At 38.8% G+C, this 20,731-nt stretch overlaps 2 protein-coding genes across 4 annotated transcripts; one reads left to right on the top strand and one right to left on the bottom strand.

Annotated features, from left to right (window-relative positions):
* The first annotated feature begins 83 nt into the window (after nucleotides 1-83).
* gbp1 (guanylate binding protein 1) lies at nucleotides 84-4,490 on the top strand. 2 transcript variants are annotated; one of them, XM_043221061.1, is made up of 11 exons: nucleotides 84-217; nucleotides 1,203-1,411; nucleotides 1,498-1,625; nucleotides 1,708-1,817; nucleotides 1,910-2,106; nucleotides 2,219-2,464; nucleotides 2,565-2,713; nucleotides 2,946-3,077; nucleotides 3,347-3,559; nucleotides 3,656-3,758; nucleotides 3,938-4,490. In XM_043221061.1, exons 2-11 carry the CDS (start codon nucleotides 1,222-1,224, stop codon nucleotides 4,327-4,329), a joined length of 1,860 nt encoding a protein of 619 aa, XP_043076996.1. In that variant the 5' UTR covers nucleotides 84-217; nucleotides 1,203-1,221; the 3' UTR covers nucleotides 4,330-4,490. The 2 variants fall into 2 exon arrangements, with proteins under 2 accessions (XP_043076996.1, XP_043076987.1); XM_043221052.1 differs by having other exon boundaries at nucleotides 85-222.
* A 3,513-nt stretch (nucleotides 4,491-8,003) lies between these two features.
* gbp2 (guanylate binding protein 2) lies at nucleotides 8,004-14,260 on the bottom strand. 2 transcript variants are annotated; one of them, XM_043221036.1, is made up of 11 exons: nucleotides 13,887-14,198; nucleotides 13,518-13,714; nucleotides 12,162-12,289; nucleotides 11,850-11,959; nucleotides 11,544-11,737; nucleotides 10,999-11,241; nucleotides 10,586-10,863; nucleotides 10,212-10,424; nucleotides 9,232-9,334; nucleotides 8,855-9,048; nucleotides 8,004-8,651 (listed from the first exon to the last, which is right to left on the bottom strand). In XM_043221036.1, exons 2-11 carry the CDS (start codon nucleotides 13,708-13,710, stop codon nucleotides 8,430-8,432), a joined length of 1,878 nt encoding a protein of 625 aa, XP_043076971.1. In that variant the 5' UTR covers nucleotides 13,711-13,714; nucleotides 13,887-14,198; the 3' UTR covers nucleotides 8,004-8,429. The 2 variants fall into 2 exon arrangements, 1 of the variants encoding a protein (XP_043076971.1); XR_006247459.1 differs by lacking the exon at nucleotides 8,004-8,651 and having other exon boundaries at nucleotides 8,912-9,048; nucleotides 9,150-9,334; nucleotides 13,887-14,260.
* Nucleotides 14,261-20,731: the final 6,471 nt, after the last annotated feature.

The raw sequence follows: 20,731 nt of genomic DNA, 5'->3' as shown, positions 1-20,731 counted from the left end.
AAATAAAAGTGAAACCAGTTCGGTCCGCTCAGCGCGTAAAGCGATTTCTCAGAAATCTGCCGTTTAGCGTCAAGTTAGCTGTCGAACGATGGGCGGATACTAGGAGGCAACCTTATAATCTGAGGTACAGTTCAGCGCGCAGAGAAGTGTCGCGTGAAGGAAGAGTGAGACTCGTGACCAGCTTTACCCTGAACTTGAATCAAGACACATAAGTTGAGTTAAGTAAGTGAACTTTGTTTTGTTTTTGTTTTGACAATTTCTTTGACGTTTATTCAAATGAGGACATCTATTTAAAAATTCCGTTGTGCCAATGTTTTGTTTACAATCCGATTAGTAAACTTTTGAATTACAAGCTGACTATATCTGAAGGACTGTGGTTACTTTTATATTCACGGGCTCTGAAAGCAGTCAAATGGTAGGACGTTTGCTGTGTCAGGCCTGGCCGCTCCCATAACCTGCAACATTTTGAAACAAACAAACAAACAAAAAAAAGCCATTATTCTGCGTTTACATTGCTACATTTTTCTCCCGTTAATTCCTATATTGTAATCATTGTCAAACATGACAATTTCGAGTGAAAGGTGGCACTATGATGGACTTCCAAAGCCGTTTACAAGGTGTGCTTTGGTTTGTCCTCTTATTCACACTGTGCCGTGTGAATTGGCATTTAGCAGCTAAAAAACAATACTTTATTCACATTCTGTTACAATGAGAAAATTTGCAGGCATGTAGAACTTGCAGTCTTTAAAAAAATCCAGTGTTTTGAAGAGCGATGACCAACCAGAGAGGTGTTCAAGAAATCAAAAGGTATTTCTGTGGTTTGTCGCTCAATGCCACGAACACACCTTGTTAAAAAAGCTTTCGACAGTTATCAGAGCGCAAACAAACACTGGAAATGTTGTCAAATCTGTATAAGCTTACATTAGTTTAACCAGTCTATGGGTTTACCTGAACTTCTCTGGCATTCATTTGAGAATGTGTGAGAAAATCGATGTGAAGACTCCTCTCTTAATTACTGTTGCAAAACAAACCGCAAGCAACGCTCAGTGTTAATTGTGGTAGGTCAGAAGTGTAGTAAGTATCAGAGTAAAATATACTTATTTATTATATGTATGTGTGTATGTATATGTAGGCAGTGTCCTGCATATCCCTCATAGTGAGCAGTTTCATAAATAACCAATTTTATTTCCTTCATAAAACAGGAAGAGTTAGAGAGCAAGCATGTCTAAAGCTGGACTAATGTCTTCGCCCGTATGTTTGGTGGAGAATGTGAACGGATCACTTGGTGTCTGTAAGCCTGCCATTGAGTTCCTGAGTCAGATCAATGAGCCGGTGGTGGTGGTGTCTGTGGTGGGACTCTATCGTACGGGGAAGTCTTACCTTATGAACCGCCTGGCAGGACACCAGTCTGGTGAGAGAACTTTCTAGACACACCAGCTTATTGTGTGCATATTAGCTACATGCTAATTATAATAATATTAACTATTGATGTCTTAGGTTTTGCTCTCGGCAACACTATTGAGTCAAAGACCAAAGGCATTTGGATGTGGTGTGTCCCTCATCCCTTTAAAGATGGACACACTCTGGTGCTGCTGGACACAGAGGGACTTGGTGACGTGGCCAAAGTGAGGACAAGAATCAAACTGCTGGCTTTAATAGTCTTGTTGATAAGTTGATCTAAAGACTCAAAGACTCTGTGTGTTTCAGGGAGACTCTAAGAATGACAGCTGGATCTTCTGTCTGGCTGTTCTGCTCAGCAGCACTCTGGTGTACAACAGCCGAGGCACAATCGATAACACTGCAGTGGAGAAACTGCAGTATCCTTTAATCACACAACCCACTTCCTCTTTCACATACTGAATACACGCCTACACTTTATAAAATGCTGTTATTTCTTAATGTGCGGCAGCTACGTTGTTGAGCTCACAGAGCAGATCAAGATCAGGTCGACAGAAGCAGCAGATGAGGAAGATGAGGATTGTAAGTTTGTGCAGTTTTTCCCATCATTCACCTGGGTCGTGAGAGATTTCACCTTGGAATTGGAAATTGAAGGAAAGAGAGTGACTGAGGACGAGTACCTTGAATTTGCCCTCCAGCTCAAGAAAGGTATCTAACATGAACAATTTGAAAAGTGTGGAAATAAACATTGACCGAAGACTGACAAAAGAAAACCTTTCTTACTGCAATTTGGTAAAAATGTGTTATTTTCTTCTAAAAGGTGTGAACAAGAAAGTCAGTGACTACAACCTGCCTCGTCAATGTATCCGAAGCTATTTCCCTTCCCCCAGGAAGTGTTTTGTGTTCCCTACTCCAACATCACCAGAAAAAATGTCACGTTTAGAAAGTTTGCAAGAACGGGACCTTGTACCTGATTTTCTGAAGGCCACAGAACGTTTTTGTCAACACATCTTTTACAATACTGTGGTGAAAACAGTGAAAGGAGGACACAGAGTTACTGGCAAATGTGAGGTGTTTTTTTTTACCAGTTCAATATTTACTATTCATGCTTATTTATGCTTTTATAATTAAAAGTTAAATCTTTTTATGTGTTTGTGTGTTGTCAGTACTCGGACACCTGGTTGAGATTTATGTAAACACAATCAGAAGTGGTAATGTGCCCTGTCTGGACAATGCAGTTGTTGCTCTGGCAAATCTAGAAAACAAGACAGCTGTTCAAGAAGCTTTGAAAGTGTATCAGAATGGGTTGGACAAGGTACATGTATGACACACCATTATTTAATATTCAGTTACTCATCATTGTTTTCCTTATCTAAAATTAGATTTTTCCATTGATGCGTGTGTTTTGTTTTGATTTTATTTTATTTTTGCTGATATGATAAAAAATTGGTAGGGCTTTAATTATTGGCTGAATATTGTTATTTGTTGTTGTTGTTGTTGTTGTTTTTTTACACCAATTCAGTAACGAAGCATGTTGCTTTTACCAGGTAAAGAACATGTTCCCAGTTGGTGTGGATAATATTTCCTCAGAGCACCAGAAGTTCAGCAGTCTTGCCACCGCTGAGTTTATGAAACGCTCCTTTAAAGATGAAAAAGGGGAGTATATGAAAAAACTGGTGGTAAGTTTTTAAATGCACCTCTATCAATAATGCAGCTGTTATTTAAATATTCATAGAGATTGATAACCTTTTTTTCTTTTATTGTTTTAATCGCATTATTTTAAATGACAATCAGTTGAAGTGTTTATATATTGCTCTTATGTGTGCAAAAAATAAATTAGTCTTTCTCTTATAGGACCGCTGCAGAGGAGCTTTAAACTGTAACTGCTATGGCAGTATAGTAGACTTTTTCCAATTTGTATATGTGATGCATGTATGTGTTTGTTTAGGAAGAAATAAATATGTACTATGCAGTACTGCTGCAAGAGAATGAGATGTCGTCAGAGAAAAAGTGCAGAGGTCTGCTGAACAGTCTGTCCTCTGACATGAATAAACGTCTGCAGGATGGAGAATACAGTCAACCTGGAGGATATGAACTCTACTGCAGAGACAGAGACACCATTGTTGAAAAGTACCGCAGAGAACCCAACAAAGGTGTATCGGTGAGGACAGTGTTTTTGTAAAATTGTTCTTTGAATCTGCATGAAGAGCTGAGCTCATCTATACAGTAGAAGTTAATAATGTATGTTTATGTGCAGGCCGAGGCTGTGCTCAATGAGTTTCTAAATGAGAGGCAACCAGAAGCAAATAGCATCCGCTATACTGACACAAAACTCACAGAAAATGACAGAAAAATTGAAGGTAATATTTATAATTCATTACACTGTTTAATCCTGGAGCATTCGTAATATAATAAATCCCAAAAACCAGATTGTTACTCAAGAAGAGCATCTCTGGAGCATCTTGGAGTTCAGGTTCTGGAGGTTTGGTATCAATATCATATTTCACATCTTTTTATTATTTTCTTTGTTGACGAACAGAGGAAAAGGAGAGGAATGCTCTGCTGCAACAGAAGTTTAAAGAAGAAGAAGAGAAACGCATTGAGAGTGAGCGAATGATGCAGGTAGAAAGAGAGCGACAGAATGACCAAATAAGACAGATGCAGGAGAAGTTCAACAAGGAGCTGGAGCAGCAGCAGCAGGAGATGGGCAGAGCCATTGAGAGCAAGCTGAAGGAGCAGGAGGATTTGCTAAAGAAAGGCTTTAGTGAGAAAGCTGATCTCCTGAATGAAGAGATAACAAATCTAAAAAAAGAAAAGGATAATTCTGGTGGTTTTATGAAGGAAATTGTGACGCCTATTTTAGGAGCTGTGGCAGAAATACTTCCAACTTTCCTTAACTATAGACTGATGATGAAAGGACTGAAATTGTGAAATAATTTTTTCCATGCAGATCACGGTTACATCACAAATTGATTTTTTTCACATTATGCATAAGTATGTATTTCTTTTTATTTTAGTTTTTGTTAACAAGTGGTGTACTACAGTGATTCACATGTACTCTATATTGTGTAAATTAAAGGACGTACAATATTGCTGGTGAAGGGAGTCTGTGTTCTTTGATGAGCTTAATGAGAATGTTTACAAAATATGTATCTTTAATAGCATTTTTTATGTCGTACATTCTTTAAACAATCATTAAATGCATTCAATAAAATATTTAAATTGTAGGTTCAGACATTTCAAAGCTGCTGTCGTCACACAATCCTTTTCCCATTTTTGACCCGCTTTGGCTTTAGAAGTTTTCTCTGTTAACGTCTGAATTCTCATTATCATGCTTATTAGCTTGCTGATTTTAAACTCCAAAACAGTAATGTGCCCCCATTTACTGAACACTACTTAACCCATCATTCATAATGCAAAACCTCAAGAAGAAACAGACAGGAGACAGTGTTCCATGATCAAGCTTCTTCAGTGGATTATTGTTCGGCGAGGTATATGTAAGTCATGGTCTAGGAAGTAAGGAAAGTTCAAACCAGATCAGAGGAACCTATGACATAACCCGGCAGTGATGTCTTCAGCATAGATAAAGACTAAGGAGGTATTTGCAAAGGCATGCATACTTTCCCCCTTAACTGAGAACTAAAAGCAGTTCTCACATTAACTAGCCTGTTTATAATGTACTGTACAAGACACAATTATTATATTTCACAGAAAACTACACTACATTCAGCATATCCATTCATCCATTTACTACCGCATATCCGGGCCGGACACTTCCTCCAGCTCTTCCGGGGGAACACAGAGGCGCTCCCAGGCCAGCCGGGTCTTCCCCGGGGCCTCTTCCTGGTGGGACATGCCCGGAACACCTCCATAGGCCACCTCAGCTGGCCTCTCTCGATGTGGAGGAGCAACGGGTCTACTCCAAGCTCCTCCCGAGTGACTGAACTCCTCACCCTATCTCTAAGGGAGTGCCCAGCCACCCTACGGAGGAAACTCATTTTGGGCGCTTGTATCTGGGATCTCATCCTTTCGGTGATGACCCAAAGCTCATGACCATAGGTGAGAGTAGGAACGAAGATCGACCGGTAAATCGAGAGCTTCGCCTTCCGGCTCTGCTCCTTCTTCACCATGACAGACCACTACAGCGACCGCATTACTGCAGACTCTGCACTGAACCGTCTGTTGATCTCTCATTCCATCCTCCCCTCACTCATGAACAAGACCCCAAGATACTTAAACTCCTCCACCTGAGGCAGGAACTCCCCACCAACCTGAAGGGGGCAAGCCACCCTTGTCCGACTGAGAACCATGGCCTCAGACTTCGAGGTGTTGATTCTCATCCCAGCCACTTCACACTCAGCTGCAAACTGCCCCAGTGGTGCCTTGCCACCGAGGAGCTTCTCAACAACCTCAGTGACCTCAGCCAGGGTGATGGTCAATTCATCATATTGCAACAAACCAACAGTGTTTATGAAGAATATTAATGCTGCTATTCGCATGCAGTAACAGTTCATAGTTATCATGAATTTCAAAATTACCATAAAAGTTGCCCAGATGACTTGTTCTATAGTCCATATCTTGTGAAGCATAGTCCATGAGTCCATGAGTCTTTCTTTTCCTTTTTTCAAACGTAGCCTTGATCATTACAAACTACTGTTAGCATAAAAAGTAGAATGTGCATTCAGAATTTGGAACAACTTGAGAGTAAGTGTGTGTTTCAGTTTTATGACTGTTATCTGTTACCATGACCATCCAGAACAATGAAATACAATAAAAGTATGTGTGTGTGATCTATACCATTATTTTTGAGTGTGTTCTTTCTCTGTAGTCACTGATCAGCTGTGTGAGCGTGTCTCTGTACTGTTGGTATCCTCCAGATCTCAGGTACAATCCATCAGAAACTATACTAAATGTAAATCTAAGCTGTTTCCAAGAAAAGAAACTTGCACTGACTAATCTTAAAACATGTCAGTGCCTTTGATTTGTCTTACGATGCACACCAGTAGGCTTTTTTCTAAGGCATGTGAATGAAAAAAGACTTAGAAGTCCCAATTGAATTATGAACTAATCTGGTTTAGGCTAAACCCTGTCTATGAAACCTAAAGTATTGTGTCTCTTAAAAAAAAGTATGTGCATCTGCTCTCTGCTACATGTAGCCTATACATTATTGGCCTACATCCTTTCTGAAAGCCTGCGGTTTGTAAATGAGCAGCGTCTCACAGTCTCATAGAGGAAACGTCTCATCGATGCACAAAATTTCAAGTCTCAAGGATGCTTTCTTTCACAATACCCTGTAGGTGAATTGACCTGCTGAACTGAAAATGGTTTTTTAATCAATTAAACATAAAATAAACATAATATACTGTTTATTCTTATTAGCTTACTATTGTAAATTTGTAACTTTTACTTTAGTATTAATTTATATTTATTGCTTTCATGGACTTGTTTTGCAGTTTGCACTTATTCAGTGATCTTGTCCTCCTTATCAGCACGCACCACTAGACACTAGAAGTGAAAGTAAGCTGATTTAGGTCGATCAAAGCTTCTGGGGCTTCTTAGAATTCACACTTTTAACATTAACAGCTAGGAACCTGGCCCAAAACGCAATTACATTGATGAAGCGCTTTGCAAATACTTTGCTGTGCTACTGTGCTATACTTTGGAAACTTATATACATTTAGTCAGCAGATACATGATACAGCATCTTTAAATCCCATCTAACATTATAGTTTCTAAATGTACTTTTTATAGCAATAATTTCACACATACATAAAGACAGTATGTTTTTTTTTTCTCTTTATGACTAAAGGTCAGTATCACTGATACCAATACTACCGATGTCTATGAAATTGTTTTCTTTTCCCTCAACTTAACCAATGCTTTCCATGTCTATTTGTGGTTGTATGTGACTCTAAACTATAGGGCTTTCTTTATATCTGCCACAAACATATTTTGTACCTGCAAAGTATCTGGATATTATGTAGCCTACACTTTACACTTTATTTCAAGAAGAAAATAAAATGTTTTAATAAATTCACATTGACATCAGAAAAAAGAAAAACAGTCCTCCTCTGACTCAGTCCATAAAAGTGATGCATGTGATTATTAGGAAAGTAACCCCATGAAATGTAACAGGATTACGTGGTTAATGAAAGCACATTAATTGTGAAATGACTTGATTTAAGATCCGCTGGTCTAAGATGTGTTTTGTGCAGACTGAGGCTGTGCTGGAATTGTTTCTATAAGAAATTAAGTTTATATTGGGCTTTTTGAAGCATGAAGTGCAGGCTCCTTAAATCTCAATTGCTTTGAGGTTGAGGTCAATTTATGATAACTTCATTATTTCTTAAATTTTCTTAATTGACTTAATTGATTTATTCATTGTTAAAGAGTAAAGCAACCATTATTGATTTCAGTTTTATTTTTCTTTGAACCAAGAACAAGATACAATGGTCACATGTCCATTTAACATTTTTGCCATCCTTAAGTAGTGACATGAATTTATAGGCCAAACCAGAAGGCTTCTAAGAAGCATTCAGGAAATTGTTTGCTATATAAATATGTACTCAATAACAAGGACATTGCCATATAAATACACAATCACCTTCAGTCAAAAGAAATGTTTTTAATATTTCACAAAAAAGTACAGTCACCACATTTAGCCTAAAATGATGTCAAAATAAATGACTTTTTTTTCTAATTACAAGCAAACAAAAAAGTAAACACACACTACCTCAGTTTAAGAACAACTGATCTATTATCTAAAACTTTTAACACAAAGAAAGTACCACACTATTAATTAATGTCAAAGCTGTTACCGGACATAGATATTGGTATCCGATATCGAAGGTTCCCAGGAAGGTTTTTAACAGGATTCACTGATTTTGTGAATCATTTTAATACTAAAGGGAAGGCGGCACCTCATCATAACAACAGTGTTGTTCATAGTTCCTAGCAAACAGTGCTCGCTTGACAGTTGATTGTTGGTTAATATGGCATATTATAAGTATGTCAAAAATGTATGTCCATTTTCAAAACAGTTTTGAAACCAAGGACAGACCAAAACCAGCTAATTTAGGAACAAAACCTGGCAAAAACAAAGTTGCTGCAGTGCCGATACCATCCAAAACCTTGCTAATGGTGGAGGGTTGGGACGTCTCCTGTTTATTCATGTCTGATTTTAGCCTGTCGATTTCACTCTTCATCTGGGCTGCCTCCTGCTGGAAGCCCTGCTGCAGAAGAGCTTCACTTTCCTGCAAAACAAACAGCAGCTGAATCAAGAAATTCTCCTCTTAAAGTTGACCATTAACAGTGTTATATTTATATTCCAAAAATAGTACATTCATTCAAATTCATTCAAACAAGCCAAACTTATACAGATTCCATTGGTATTACAGACTTTAATTACTTAAGTACTTATTGCATTAAACATAAAGCAAAACATCTCCTGTTTTACCTTGAGTTTTGCTTCCAGGACGCGTTCATTGTCTCTCCTGATTCTCTCCTGCTCTCTCTCCATCTGACTAAAGATCTGTTTCACATGCTCATCGTGGGATCTCTGCATGTCTTCAAACACCCGCTCCTGTAACCGGTTCTGTTCCTCTAGACCTCTCTGGCGCTGCTCCAGAATTTCATTCTTTAGTCTTTGCACTTTATTGAAAAAGTGAAAGTTTAGACAATACACAAAACAGGTATTTAGTAATAAAAGCCTGACATTATAGGGTACTAATGGCAGTATATGATCATAAAACCTGTTACTCTTTTGTGCTTTAATAAAATCTGTCTTGTGTAGCCTTGATTGATGGATAAGTGTGCAGCTGTTTTAAATGGTACCCTCTTTCTGCTGTTCCATTGCGTTCAGAGACTGGTCAGCTTGTAGAATCATATTTCCAGCTGCTTCTTTAGCTCTCAAATATGTACTCAACACTTCTTCACTCTGAGGAAAAACACATTCCTAATCATTTAAAATATCAATAGGAGTTTTGTTGTGATTGCAACAAATCACATTTAAGGAAAGGTTTGCCCAAACATATAAAACATTTTAATAATTTACATGGTGTTCATTTTTTCATAAGGAATGTCGGTACTGCTATTTTCCATAAAATGATAGTTTGTTGGCTGTCCAAAACAAAAATCTTTAATAGTACCATAAAACCAATTAAAATGTAATAAACATTGCTCATATTACTACTAGTCTACTATATTAAATATCTAAATATAGTCATATCATATCAGTGTCATCATACCATTTAGAATAAATCACACAGCCATTCATGATGTTTTTTTCTTCTTCTCAAGGTTTCAAGTTTGACATCCCTGATTATTACAAAACTATTGTTTAGATCAGTGGTTCCCAACCGGTGTGCCGAGGCACTAAGGGGTGCCGTGAGATCTTTTGAGGGTGCCGCCAAAATTTCAACAAAATTTTTTTATTAAGGCAGAATCAGTGTAAACAGTATTCTCATATCATCTAGGACTAGGTATAAGGTGTTGTTGCATGCAAACTCTCGAAATGAAACAAATAAATAAATAATAATAAAAAAGCTACAGAGATTTTAAATATCTATTTCCTTATAGGGGTGCCGTGAACTTTTGAAAGGCTTTCCAAGGGTGCCTCAAACAAGAAAAGGTTGGGAACCACTGGTTTAGATAAAAGGTAACATGTATATTTATCATCATTTTTCGTCTTGTGTTTCAAGGAAAATACAACAGCAAACAGATTTGCAAACCTGGCAGTGGGTAAATGTTTTCACGTTTAAGTTTCATAACTGTTACCACATCTGCATGAAAGATGTTTATCAAAGATGCTCTACCATTATTTGTGAGTGTGTTCTTTCTCTGTAGTCACTGGTCAGATGTCTGAGCGAGTCTCTGTATTGTTGGTATCCTCCAGGTTTCAAATATGATCCGTTAGAAACGCTTTTCTCCAGCTCATCAAACACCTCACGCAGAACCTCCTCACACTGTATGCGAGACGCTTCATGATTCTGCTGGCACATCTCTTGATATTCACTATAAATCTTTCCCTAAATCATAAGAAGAAATAAGAGAGAGAGAGAGTAAAAGTGTTTATACTCTATCCATAAAGATATGAATTGAAAATATGCACATACAGTATTCAGATTTCAAGTTGATCTCTATGTAGTTTTCATAAATTAGTTTGATCTGTATGCAGCAGGTACTTTACCATGAGCTCTTGTTGGTAGATCTGGTCATTGTCATTGAAGGACATGGTGATGAATACTTCAATGGCCTTCTTCTCTGCATCTGTGTGGATGTCGGACAGCTCTTCTGGGCGCGTAGGAAGCTGAGCCATGCTGAACATCTCAGTCATGTAAAACTGCAGGGCCTCGTCCACCGCACGTACGTTCTGGATCTTAGCCAGAGACACCACTGCGTTCTCCAAACAAGGAATCTTCCCGCTGCGGATCGCCTCAATGTAAACCTCGGCGAGATTACCCAAAGCTGTCAGCAAATACAACTCCATAGTTTATTCATATATACGTTCTTTTGTACACAGTCCACTAATCATTGATTCTCAGAAGAGATTCACAACTGTCATAATTTCCTCTCTTTAAGGGATATTGTGAAGGCACACACCTGTTCCAGTAATTGTACGACCTCCAGTGACTGTTTTTGGCTCTGTGTTCTCATAGATGTAGCAGCAGAAGGTGTTTGCCTGCTCAAGAAACTCTGACTCAAGTTCTTTCTCGGTCAGCTCCTCCATTCTTCTCATGTTTTGCGTACTAGCAGGCCGGGGGAAGACAAAGCACTTCCTCACCGCAAAGAATTTCCGCAAACAACTACGGGGAAGGTTATACTGCACAGTCTGAGGTGAGCTACCTAAAATAAGATCATTATGAAATCATAATATATATTGAATATATTATAGTATAGTAGGGCATTTGTAGTTTAACTGGCATTTCTAAACTTTTCATGTTGCTGTTTTATTCTAACAACCCATCTATCGCCATTGGCTCAGCTCTAGAGTCTGAAGTACGCAATCAGTTTTGAATGCTTTTTATTTCTGCATTTTTGACTAACGACTTTCAAAAACAGAACAAAAATGTGATAGCATGTATACTGTACCTGTTAGTAAAAGAATAATATATATTTATATGTTTAATTTAAACTCTTTATCTCACCTGGTTTGAGTTTTAATGCACCCTCCAGATACTCGTCTGATGTTATTACTTGATCTCCCCTTTTCAGTTCCAAAGTAAAGTCCCGAACAGCCCAGACAAATGATGGAAAAACTTGCATGAAATCTTCTGACTCATCCTCATGTTGATCTACTTCTGCCTTCACACGAATGTTCTCCGTCAGCTCAGTAATATAGCTACATTCAGCACTGTTCAGGCGAAATATTACTGGTGCCATTTATTAAATGTGTTTATTGTTAACACATGTATAACTCTGAATACGTGTGTGTGCGTGTGTGAGAAGGATACTGCAGCTTTTCCAGTGCCGTGTTGTCAATGACTCCTAAGCTGTTGTACACTAGAGTACTGCTGAGAAGAACAGCCAGACAGAAGATCCATGTGTCATGTTTCTCATCCCCCTGAAATATTACAATATGTAAGCACCAGTAAGTGGCCATTTATTTACCCTTTAGTAGTCCTCGTTAAAGAAAAATTATTCTGTTGCAGTGAATCTTCTCATCCGGTGAATAATTAAATGACAGTGGAAGTATAATGTAATGGTGGATTTTGTTACTACATGGAGATAGCATTGCTATAGATGTTTGTGGTTTTCCTCCTCACCTTTGCCACGTCCCCAAGTCCCTCTGTGTCCAGCAGCACAAGAGTGTGTCCTTTTTTACTAGGGTGAGAGACACACCACATCCAGATGCCTTTGGTCTTTGATTCAATAGTGCTGCCGAGAGCAAAGCCTGAGACGATCACAATATTAAAGTCAATGACAAATGTAACCCTGGACCACCAAACCAGTCATACGTAGCATGAGTAATTGCAATAATCAACAATACATTGTATAGGTCAAAATTATGTATTTTTCACTTTTTTTTGCCAAAAATCATTAGAATTAACTGTTGCACTTCATCCTGGACTACAGTTCACGTCATCTATTGCACTGATTGCACACAGCTGTAACCAATTGCTCACCTGAAAGCTATCACACACACTTAGTTCCTGCTCAGATTGCTGAGTATTGTTTCTGTGTTTATCCCTTACCTTGTGATTGTAACTTTATGGAGCCAGTTTAGTTTTCCTAGTTCTGATTCTCACTTACGTATTTCGGATTAGTCATTCAGACTCTTTGCTCCTGCCTTCATTTTTGCTTTTGATTTTGGATTACTCTATTGCATAGTCCATTTAAATATTGTTTGCTGATCCTTGGGTTTTGTTTGCTTTTGGATTGCTCTTGTTTTGACCTTACCATACCTGTTTGCTGATGTTGTAACCTGCTCTTGGTGAGTGTGCCATATCTACTTTGTGTCAGATAATGAATAAGTATTTTTGCTTGCTTATGTAATCTCAACAACTCAAAAAGGGCAGCTGTTATGACTAAAGACTCTTGTGTATTCATTGTGTTTTTGTATAAAACGTTTGATATAAAAAAATAATAATAATGATTACTAATAAGTGTACAAATAATTTAAACTTATCTTTATTACCTTTTCAGAATAGCAATACCATGTTTGCTTTCTGTCCCATAAAAATGAATACAATTTAATTGAAGGTATTTTATCTTTGCTCAAAATAGTTTGAGCAACAAATGATACTATATTAATATTTTGACAGAGGATGCATGCTTCTTTTACAAACTGGTGATTAGTGATGAAGGCTTAAGCAAGGAGGAGTGACAGTAAAACAAAACGCTAGTGACGAATTAGAAGTACAAAAGGAAGAATGTAGGAGATATGACAAAAAACTTAAGCAAAACATGCTCAGGTCAAAATGTCTGAATAAATGGTACTGGTAGTCCCCCGTATGAAGAATTTTTGGGTATGTTATAGATTATATAGATTAACTACAGTGTCCATCCACTAGTAAAAAAAAAAATTGGCTATATCTGGTGTCTGTTGAAAAACGGTTTGACTGTATTCAGATATTGTAACCTTATGATCATATCAGCATACTTTTAGCATTTTCTCTCACCGGACTGTTGTCCTGCCAGGCGGTTCATAAGGTAAGACTTCCCCGTACGATAGAGTCCAACCACAGACACCACCACCACCGGCTCACTGATCCCATCCAGAATGTCTTTGGCCTCTTTTCTCACACGCAGATGTCCATTTTCATCGTCTCCAATGAGACACACTGGAGCTGACATGATCCTGCTGCAGGCCATGACTCTGCAAACGAAAGCAACAACAAAGCCAAAGAAGTCATTAGGAAGTAATTTCATAATTGCACACAGAAGCAACAACAAAACATATTTAAAAAACAATCTTAAACTTAACTCAAACTTCAATTTAAACACAGAACTGAAAGGCGCATTTAGAAAAGAAGCTGTTTGCAGCCTACCGTTAGCAAAGTGGTTTGTTTCAACAGCAGAAAGCATACAGCGTTCTTCCGAGACTCCTTCAGTTCTTCGCGTGTGTCTGTGTTTAGAAGTCGTTTGCAAGACACGCTCTCTCACGGATGTTGTCATGTGTGAAAGTGAAAGTACGATGATTTAATTCTCCGAGATAACGGCTGCAGCCAGCGGTTTCCCAGAAATCACCCGTTTAAAACCAACAGCTAAACATAGGGTTGGGGTGACAAGGCGTCTCCGTTTAACCACACGAGTGCGCTGCGAGCTATTGGTCGCGCGCCGCTATATGACAGTAAACTAATTCACCACAATGCTGTTTTAAATATAGCCTTATCGGCAGTGAGGTGAACTCGTTCGTCAGAGTTTACTGTGTTTTCCGTTTTTAAGGGGAACCTTTTCTAAAAAACTTAATTTGGGCAACTTCAGCGCACACCCAGTTCACGAGCTCTTTGCATTCCTCACTAATATCCTAAGGCGGGTGGAGCTATAACGTGTGGAAAGAATGGAAATCATGCACAAATAAGCACCGCATTTGTTTGTGTCTATCAATGGGAGGAAGCGACGTCCTGTTTTTTTAGCTCCCAGTCCCACCTTGTTTCGGAGTTCCCATACCCATTTGGAGAAGTCAGGACGCAGTTATATCTAGTCCACTCCAGTTATTGGACATTTGGACGTGCTTTGCCTAACATGCTAAATAATAAGGTCTAGCGAAAAAAAAAAAACGTCTTTAACTTTCATTAAATGCCAAACTCGGTGTTATCCAAATTCAAAGTGAAATCGAAACCGAAACCGGAGCCGACTGGGGCTCACGAAAACACACACGTAATGGTTTTTGTACAGACTGTGTGTGTTATTGTCCTACACCAACCCTACACTTAAACTTACCCCTTACAGGAAACTACTGACATTTTTAGATTAGTAAAAAAATAAATCTTATATGTTTTATAAGTTTGTTACATCATGGGGACCTAAAAAATGTCTCCACAAGGTCAAAATTTACTGGTATTCCTATCCTTGTGGGGACATTAGGTCCCCATAACGTAAATAAATACCAGGTGCACACACGGACACACAAACAGATACAAATACACATACATGTATTTGTGGTTTATGAGGACTCTCTGTAGGTGTAATGGTTTTGTAATGACTGGTCGAAGACAGGTGGATCCATTTGCGACAGACTTTAATCGTGGTCAGACAGGCAGGGTAAAACAGGAGCGAACGACAGTATACAGGGGAATCCAAGAGACGTAAACAAAGACAGGCAGAGGGTCGGTAGGCAGGCAGAAATCAATCGTAGAATCAAACAGGAACAAGGTCGGCAACAGGAATACAGATACAGGGATAAACGCTCGGAATTGCTGTACAAACAAACAAGACTTCGCACAGATTGATGGCAGGGCAGATCTTTTAAAGGGGAAAGGGAATGAGGAACACCTGGCAGCGCTAATCAGTCCAAGGCACGGGATTATGGGAAATGGAGTCCTAGAGCGATCAGTACTCGGGTGAGGGCTCCCTCCGGTGGTGGTCAGAGAGAGCCACAGAGGTGCTGTTCATAACAGGTTTTATACTGCAAATATATAGCTGCTTTGCTAAATGTGTAAAAGTTATTGCATCTTAAATGTCTTTCTTCAGATGGATTTCTTCAAATTCAAGGTAATCGTCATCTGTCACTTTCTTCCCACCAATTTTCAAATCTAAAGTGAAATCTGTCACGAATGAGGGGTCTGAGGCGTGCGGATCCATGTGCAGGCTTTTATTGAACAATGGCATGGTCAAAACAGGCAGGAGTCAAACAGGGCAAACAGGAGTATCAGAGGCAAGGCAATAACAAAATTCAAAAACAGGCGGTGGTCAGGTCAGGCAGCAAACAATCAGAAAATCAGAAGACAGGCAGGGTCAAAACCAGGGAAACAAGAACTCAGAAAATACTCAGAAACTCGGGAACAACAATAGAACAGGTGAACAATGCAACCTCCAGGTGAGGGGCCTACAACAGTCTTTATAGTCCCCAGACAGGAAGTAGCAACAGAGGAAGTGATCGCAGATCACCCAGAGGTAAGAGCTCCCTCTGCTGGCTTGGTAACAAAATCCCTCACGACCCAGGTGAATGATGGGAAAAACTGCACAAACTTGCAATCCACATCTTCTTCATCTGCTGTTTCTGTCAACCTGATCTTGATCTGCTCAGTGAGCTAAGCAACGCAGCTGACGCACATTAAGAAATAACAACATTTTGCAAAGTGTATGTTTATATATGTGAAAAAGGAAGTGGGTTATGTGATTAAAGGATACTGCAGGTTCTCCAATGTGGTGTTATCGATTGTGCCTCGGCTGTTGTACACCAGGGTGCTGCCGAGCAGAACAGCCAAACAGAAGATCCAGCTGTCATTCTTAGAGTCTCCCTGAAACACACAGAGTCTTTGGATCAAGTTATCAACAAGATAATATAGATAATTGTAGTAAATTTAATCGAGTTCGCTTAAATATGTAAGGCGATCATAAACATTTGAATTACTAGCCTATGACTATGCGTTTAAAAACATTTGCTGATTTAATTTATAGAGCAGGGCGGGAAATAGATCTGGATTTCCGGGAATTTTACAGAATGAATGTAGGAGGTCTAAAAAAAGAAAAAAAGAGAGAATGCTTGAAGAAACTGGAGGTGAGTTGTACATTTATAAGAGCGACTAATACTTGTTAACTCTGCATGCAGCTTTATGTATCTGGGAGATTAATGACATTGACATTCATGGGAATAGTAGCTTTCTGAAAGTATTATAGATCTGTGGTGGGAGATTGTTTTATGTGTTGATTTCTGGTGACCTCTTAAATTACATCTATCAAATTACTAAAGCACGGAGCCAAATACATTCTGTCTTTGTATTCGTTTAATTATGCTTTAATGTATTTCTAATGTATTTTACAGTCAGTCTGGAGGATATGAACTCTATAAAACAGACAGAAATGCCATCGTAGAACAGTACCGCAGAGTACCCAATAAAGGCAGTGTCTATTTATGGCGTTGGACCACAAAACGGAAACAGAGATGAATACATAAGCTTTCCATTGATGTATGGTTTATACATATAGGATAGTTGCAATATTTAGTCAAAGTACAACAATTTGAAAATCTGGAATGAGAGTTTTAAAAAACTCTACATATTTAGAAGATTGCCTTTTAAGTTCTTGTCAGGGGTTGGCAGCGGCCTGTTGTGTTTGTCTTGTGTTTTGTTGTCCTGAAGCACATGGTCTTTGTTTTGACAGCTCGCCATGTGCTTTGCTGTTAACTCCTCCCCTCTTGTTAACCCTAATTGTTTCACACTCCTGCACTCTATTTCTGTTAATTACCCTCTCTACTTAATCTCCTTGTGTTTTCTGTCCTTTGTCAGTCCGTCGTCTAATGCTAGTTCGTTCTGACTCTGAACCTCTGTTGACCAGTCTGATCTGTTTGCATTTGTCCAGTCTTAGTCCTGTTCTCGGTCTAGTTAATGCTTTTTGCTTTTTGTTTTTTCTATTTTTATTAGTTTCTCGTTTTTTCCCCCGTCTTCTGCCCCCATCTCTCCAGTTCGCTTTTTGCCCAGCTCAGGACTCTCCCCTCACCGACGACCTTTTGGGTGCCAGTGCCTGTCTCGGTCTTCTAGTGGGCGGATGCTGGACGTGGCTACAGTGGGAAGCTTCGCGGCGACCGCTTTGGCCGGCCACCCTTTTCCTGCTCCACCGGTTGGGCCTGGTTCACCTTTTGTCCCATCGAACTGTGTCAGTTAGATGATCCATCCTTCACCTCCTCTGCAGCTGGGATCGTGGCTGGAGCAGACTGCCATCTGTTTCACCCCTTTGTGGGATTATTACACAAAGACCTTTTTGTTCAAATAAAGTTAATTTCTTTCTGCAATTGGGTCTGCTTGTCTGTCCTGACAGTTCTTAGCAATATTTACAGCAAAAATAAAGTTTCCAAAATATCTTCATGGAGCATGATTTTTATGTAATATCCTAATCATTTCTGACATAAAAAAACTAAATTCGTATTTGTAGTCATACTAAAACGTCTCTCACATGAATAAAGTCCTCCTGCAGTGAATCCATGCGTTTTGTACAATAAATATCCATATTTCGAACTTAATGAGCACTTTTCTAACATATCTGCTGTCTGTGAAAACCGGAAGACAAGTTAATTTTCATTATTGGGTGAACTATGCCTTTAAACACTTAAATCTGAATTGCTTAGGGTTGAGGTTATTTTATCATTGTCATTTCATATTCTTTCTGTCTTGAATGTTCAGAAGAAAAAGAAAATGCAGCTCTGCTGGAACAGAAGTTGAAAGAAGAAGAGGAGAAAGTAAATGAGAGGGAAAAAATGATGGAGACAAAGAAAGCACGGCATGAGGACGGGTTAAACAGATACAGGAGAGCTTCAACAAAGAGATGGAGCAGCAGCAGGAGATGGACAGAGCCGTTGAGAGCAAGCTGAGGGAGCAGATGATAAAGAAAGGCTTTAAGGAGGAAGCTGATAAACTTAAAGAAGATTTAAGAAGTTAAAAGGTGAAAAGGAACGCTCACACGGTGGTGGCATATTTAAGGACTATGTGATGCCATTTCTTTGCCCACTTTTAGAAATGGTTCCCAACCTCCTCATGCAGAGATTGCTGATATAAAACCTGAAAAAGCGTTACAAACCTAATACAAAACTTTTCTTAATTCATAACTTGTATTGACATATCTGCATTATGTCTGATTTTAGTAAAGCATGCTCTTTATACAGCAGGTAGCAAATTAACTGAGAATCCTGAAGGTGTGCACCCTTAAAAGTGCATATGTGATTTCTAGAAACTAGATAGAACTTGCAAAATGGTAGGTGCATGCAGTGATCCATCCATCTTTCTAGATAGAAAGTAATCAAAATCAGCTTGGGGTTGGGTCACTGAAACAGATGGCAGCTCCATCTTTTGCCATTCATAGTTTCGGAATTACACGCTGCATTCACAAGAAGCATTCGCTGGAACTGGTACTTTGAATCTAAAACATGTCTCTGTCTGATGGGACAAAAACTGGTAGTTCCTCCCCAAACTCATTCCAATAAATGAATGAAACACTTGTTTAAATGTGGACATGCCAATGTTGGAGTTGTGTATTGACATATATGCACATGTGGCCCTTCAGTCTCAATTCGGTTCACTCTTTGTTCTAGGTCATAACATGACCTCCACATGTATCTTAGACTGGTATGGGCGCCAGAAGAATCTGAAGGAGTGAAGATTCTGACGCACAAAAGATATGTCCTTGTCATTCCTTTTTACTCATCTCACCCTGTCCTTTCCTCTATAAATAAAGCAACTTGCGATCTGAGCTTCGGAGGCAAACAGAGGCAAAGGGAGGCAAAAGAGAGAAACCTGCTTTTCTCCCGCTTGCAACCGACAGCGCAATCCTTGCAAGCTAAAAATCCAAAGAACTTGTCTGGTGTTTTATTTCGCCATGGGTTGATCCTTCCTGGTAAAGAGCCGTTTGAGTGAAATAGTCTCAACAGCCAATTTATTGCTTTTAAATACCAGCTGTCTAAATGATTGTTGGTGGCTTAAACTAGGAAAGGAGTCTGTCCAGATTCTGAAGTGGGAAGAGTGTTGTTGGGAGGAACATGTGTTCCTAACCCTTAGAATTAAAAAAAAGTAAATCTGTATCAAAACCATTCATAGGTTACCTATACAGGTAGGATTAATGAACTTTTAGTGATTTGCAATATTTTGTGGATTTGAAAACATGTTGGAATTTTTTTGTGTTAATGCAAAAATAAGTGAAATAACTTGATTTTAATATTAATTTAGCACTTCTGGTTTTAGCTTTAAATATTAATATTGTAATAAGGAAATTATGTAATAGACTGTACGTGGTCATGGTCTGTAAATGGGCAAGGGTTTATTTAAACTTCAGCTATTATGTATTTTTTAAATTGCCTTTTTATGCAATGTGTAACACAGCTCTAAGTGGATTAAAACAACCCGTAAAGTTTTAAATCCGAAAGTGCACCGTATATACATTTAGTGACTCTCAAAAGAAAGATTCGACTCTCACTGAAACGAGTCGTTTTTAAAACGAGTCCCAAGCCATTTCATTTTGACTTTAAAGTGAAATATTAGCATATTGCCGCACACTCGTCGATCTATTGACGTTGGTTCCGAACGAAAATGCAAGTTCATCCTTTGCCAATAGATGCCGCTTTTAAAGCGTTAAAAGCTCTCTTTAAGTTAAACAGACCAATCACCGATCAAATCAGGTAAAATTAATGTATATTACAAGAAAATGAAAGTGTTGAGGTTTTTTTTCTTTCATGCATTTCAACCTGTTGTTTGGGATTCCTAAAACCAAAGCATGAACCTTTCATAACCCAAGGAAGCTGAGATGTGCAGACGAGTCTCATTCTGAATGTAGGCTATATGTGATCAGCCTAGACTTAGCAGAATGCTTAGTGTTGAGACTATTTCACTCAAACGGCTCTTTACCAGGAAGGATCAACTCAAGCGAAATAAAACACAAGACAAGTTCTTTGGATTTTTCCTTGCAAGGACTGCGCTGTCGGTTGCTAGAGGGAGAAAAAGCAAGTTTCTCTCTTTTGCCTCTGAAGCTCAGATCGCAAGTTGCTTTATTTAGAGAGGAAAGGACAGGACAAGATAAGTAAAAGCAAATGGCAAACAAGGGTTTCAAACACGTTCGTCGTATAAGTTATCAATAGCTACATATCTTTTTGTGCGTCAGAATCTTCATTCCAGCTTCTCTGGTGCCTACACCAGTCTAAGATATTGTATGGAGGTCATGTCATGACCTAGAACAAGAAGTGCTATAA

This window comes from Puntigrus tetrazona, chromosome 2 (assembly GCF_018831695.1).
Source record: "Puntigrus tetrazona isolate hp1 chromosome 2, ASM1883169v1, whole genome shotgun sequence".
Classification (NCBI taxonomy): domain Eukaryota; kingdom Metazoa; phylum Chordata; class Actinopteri; order Cypriniformes; family Cyprinidae; genus Puntigrus; species Puntigrus tetrazona.
This window is presented reverse-complemented; position numbering and strand designations above follow the sequence as displayed.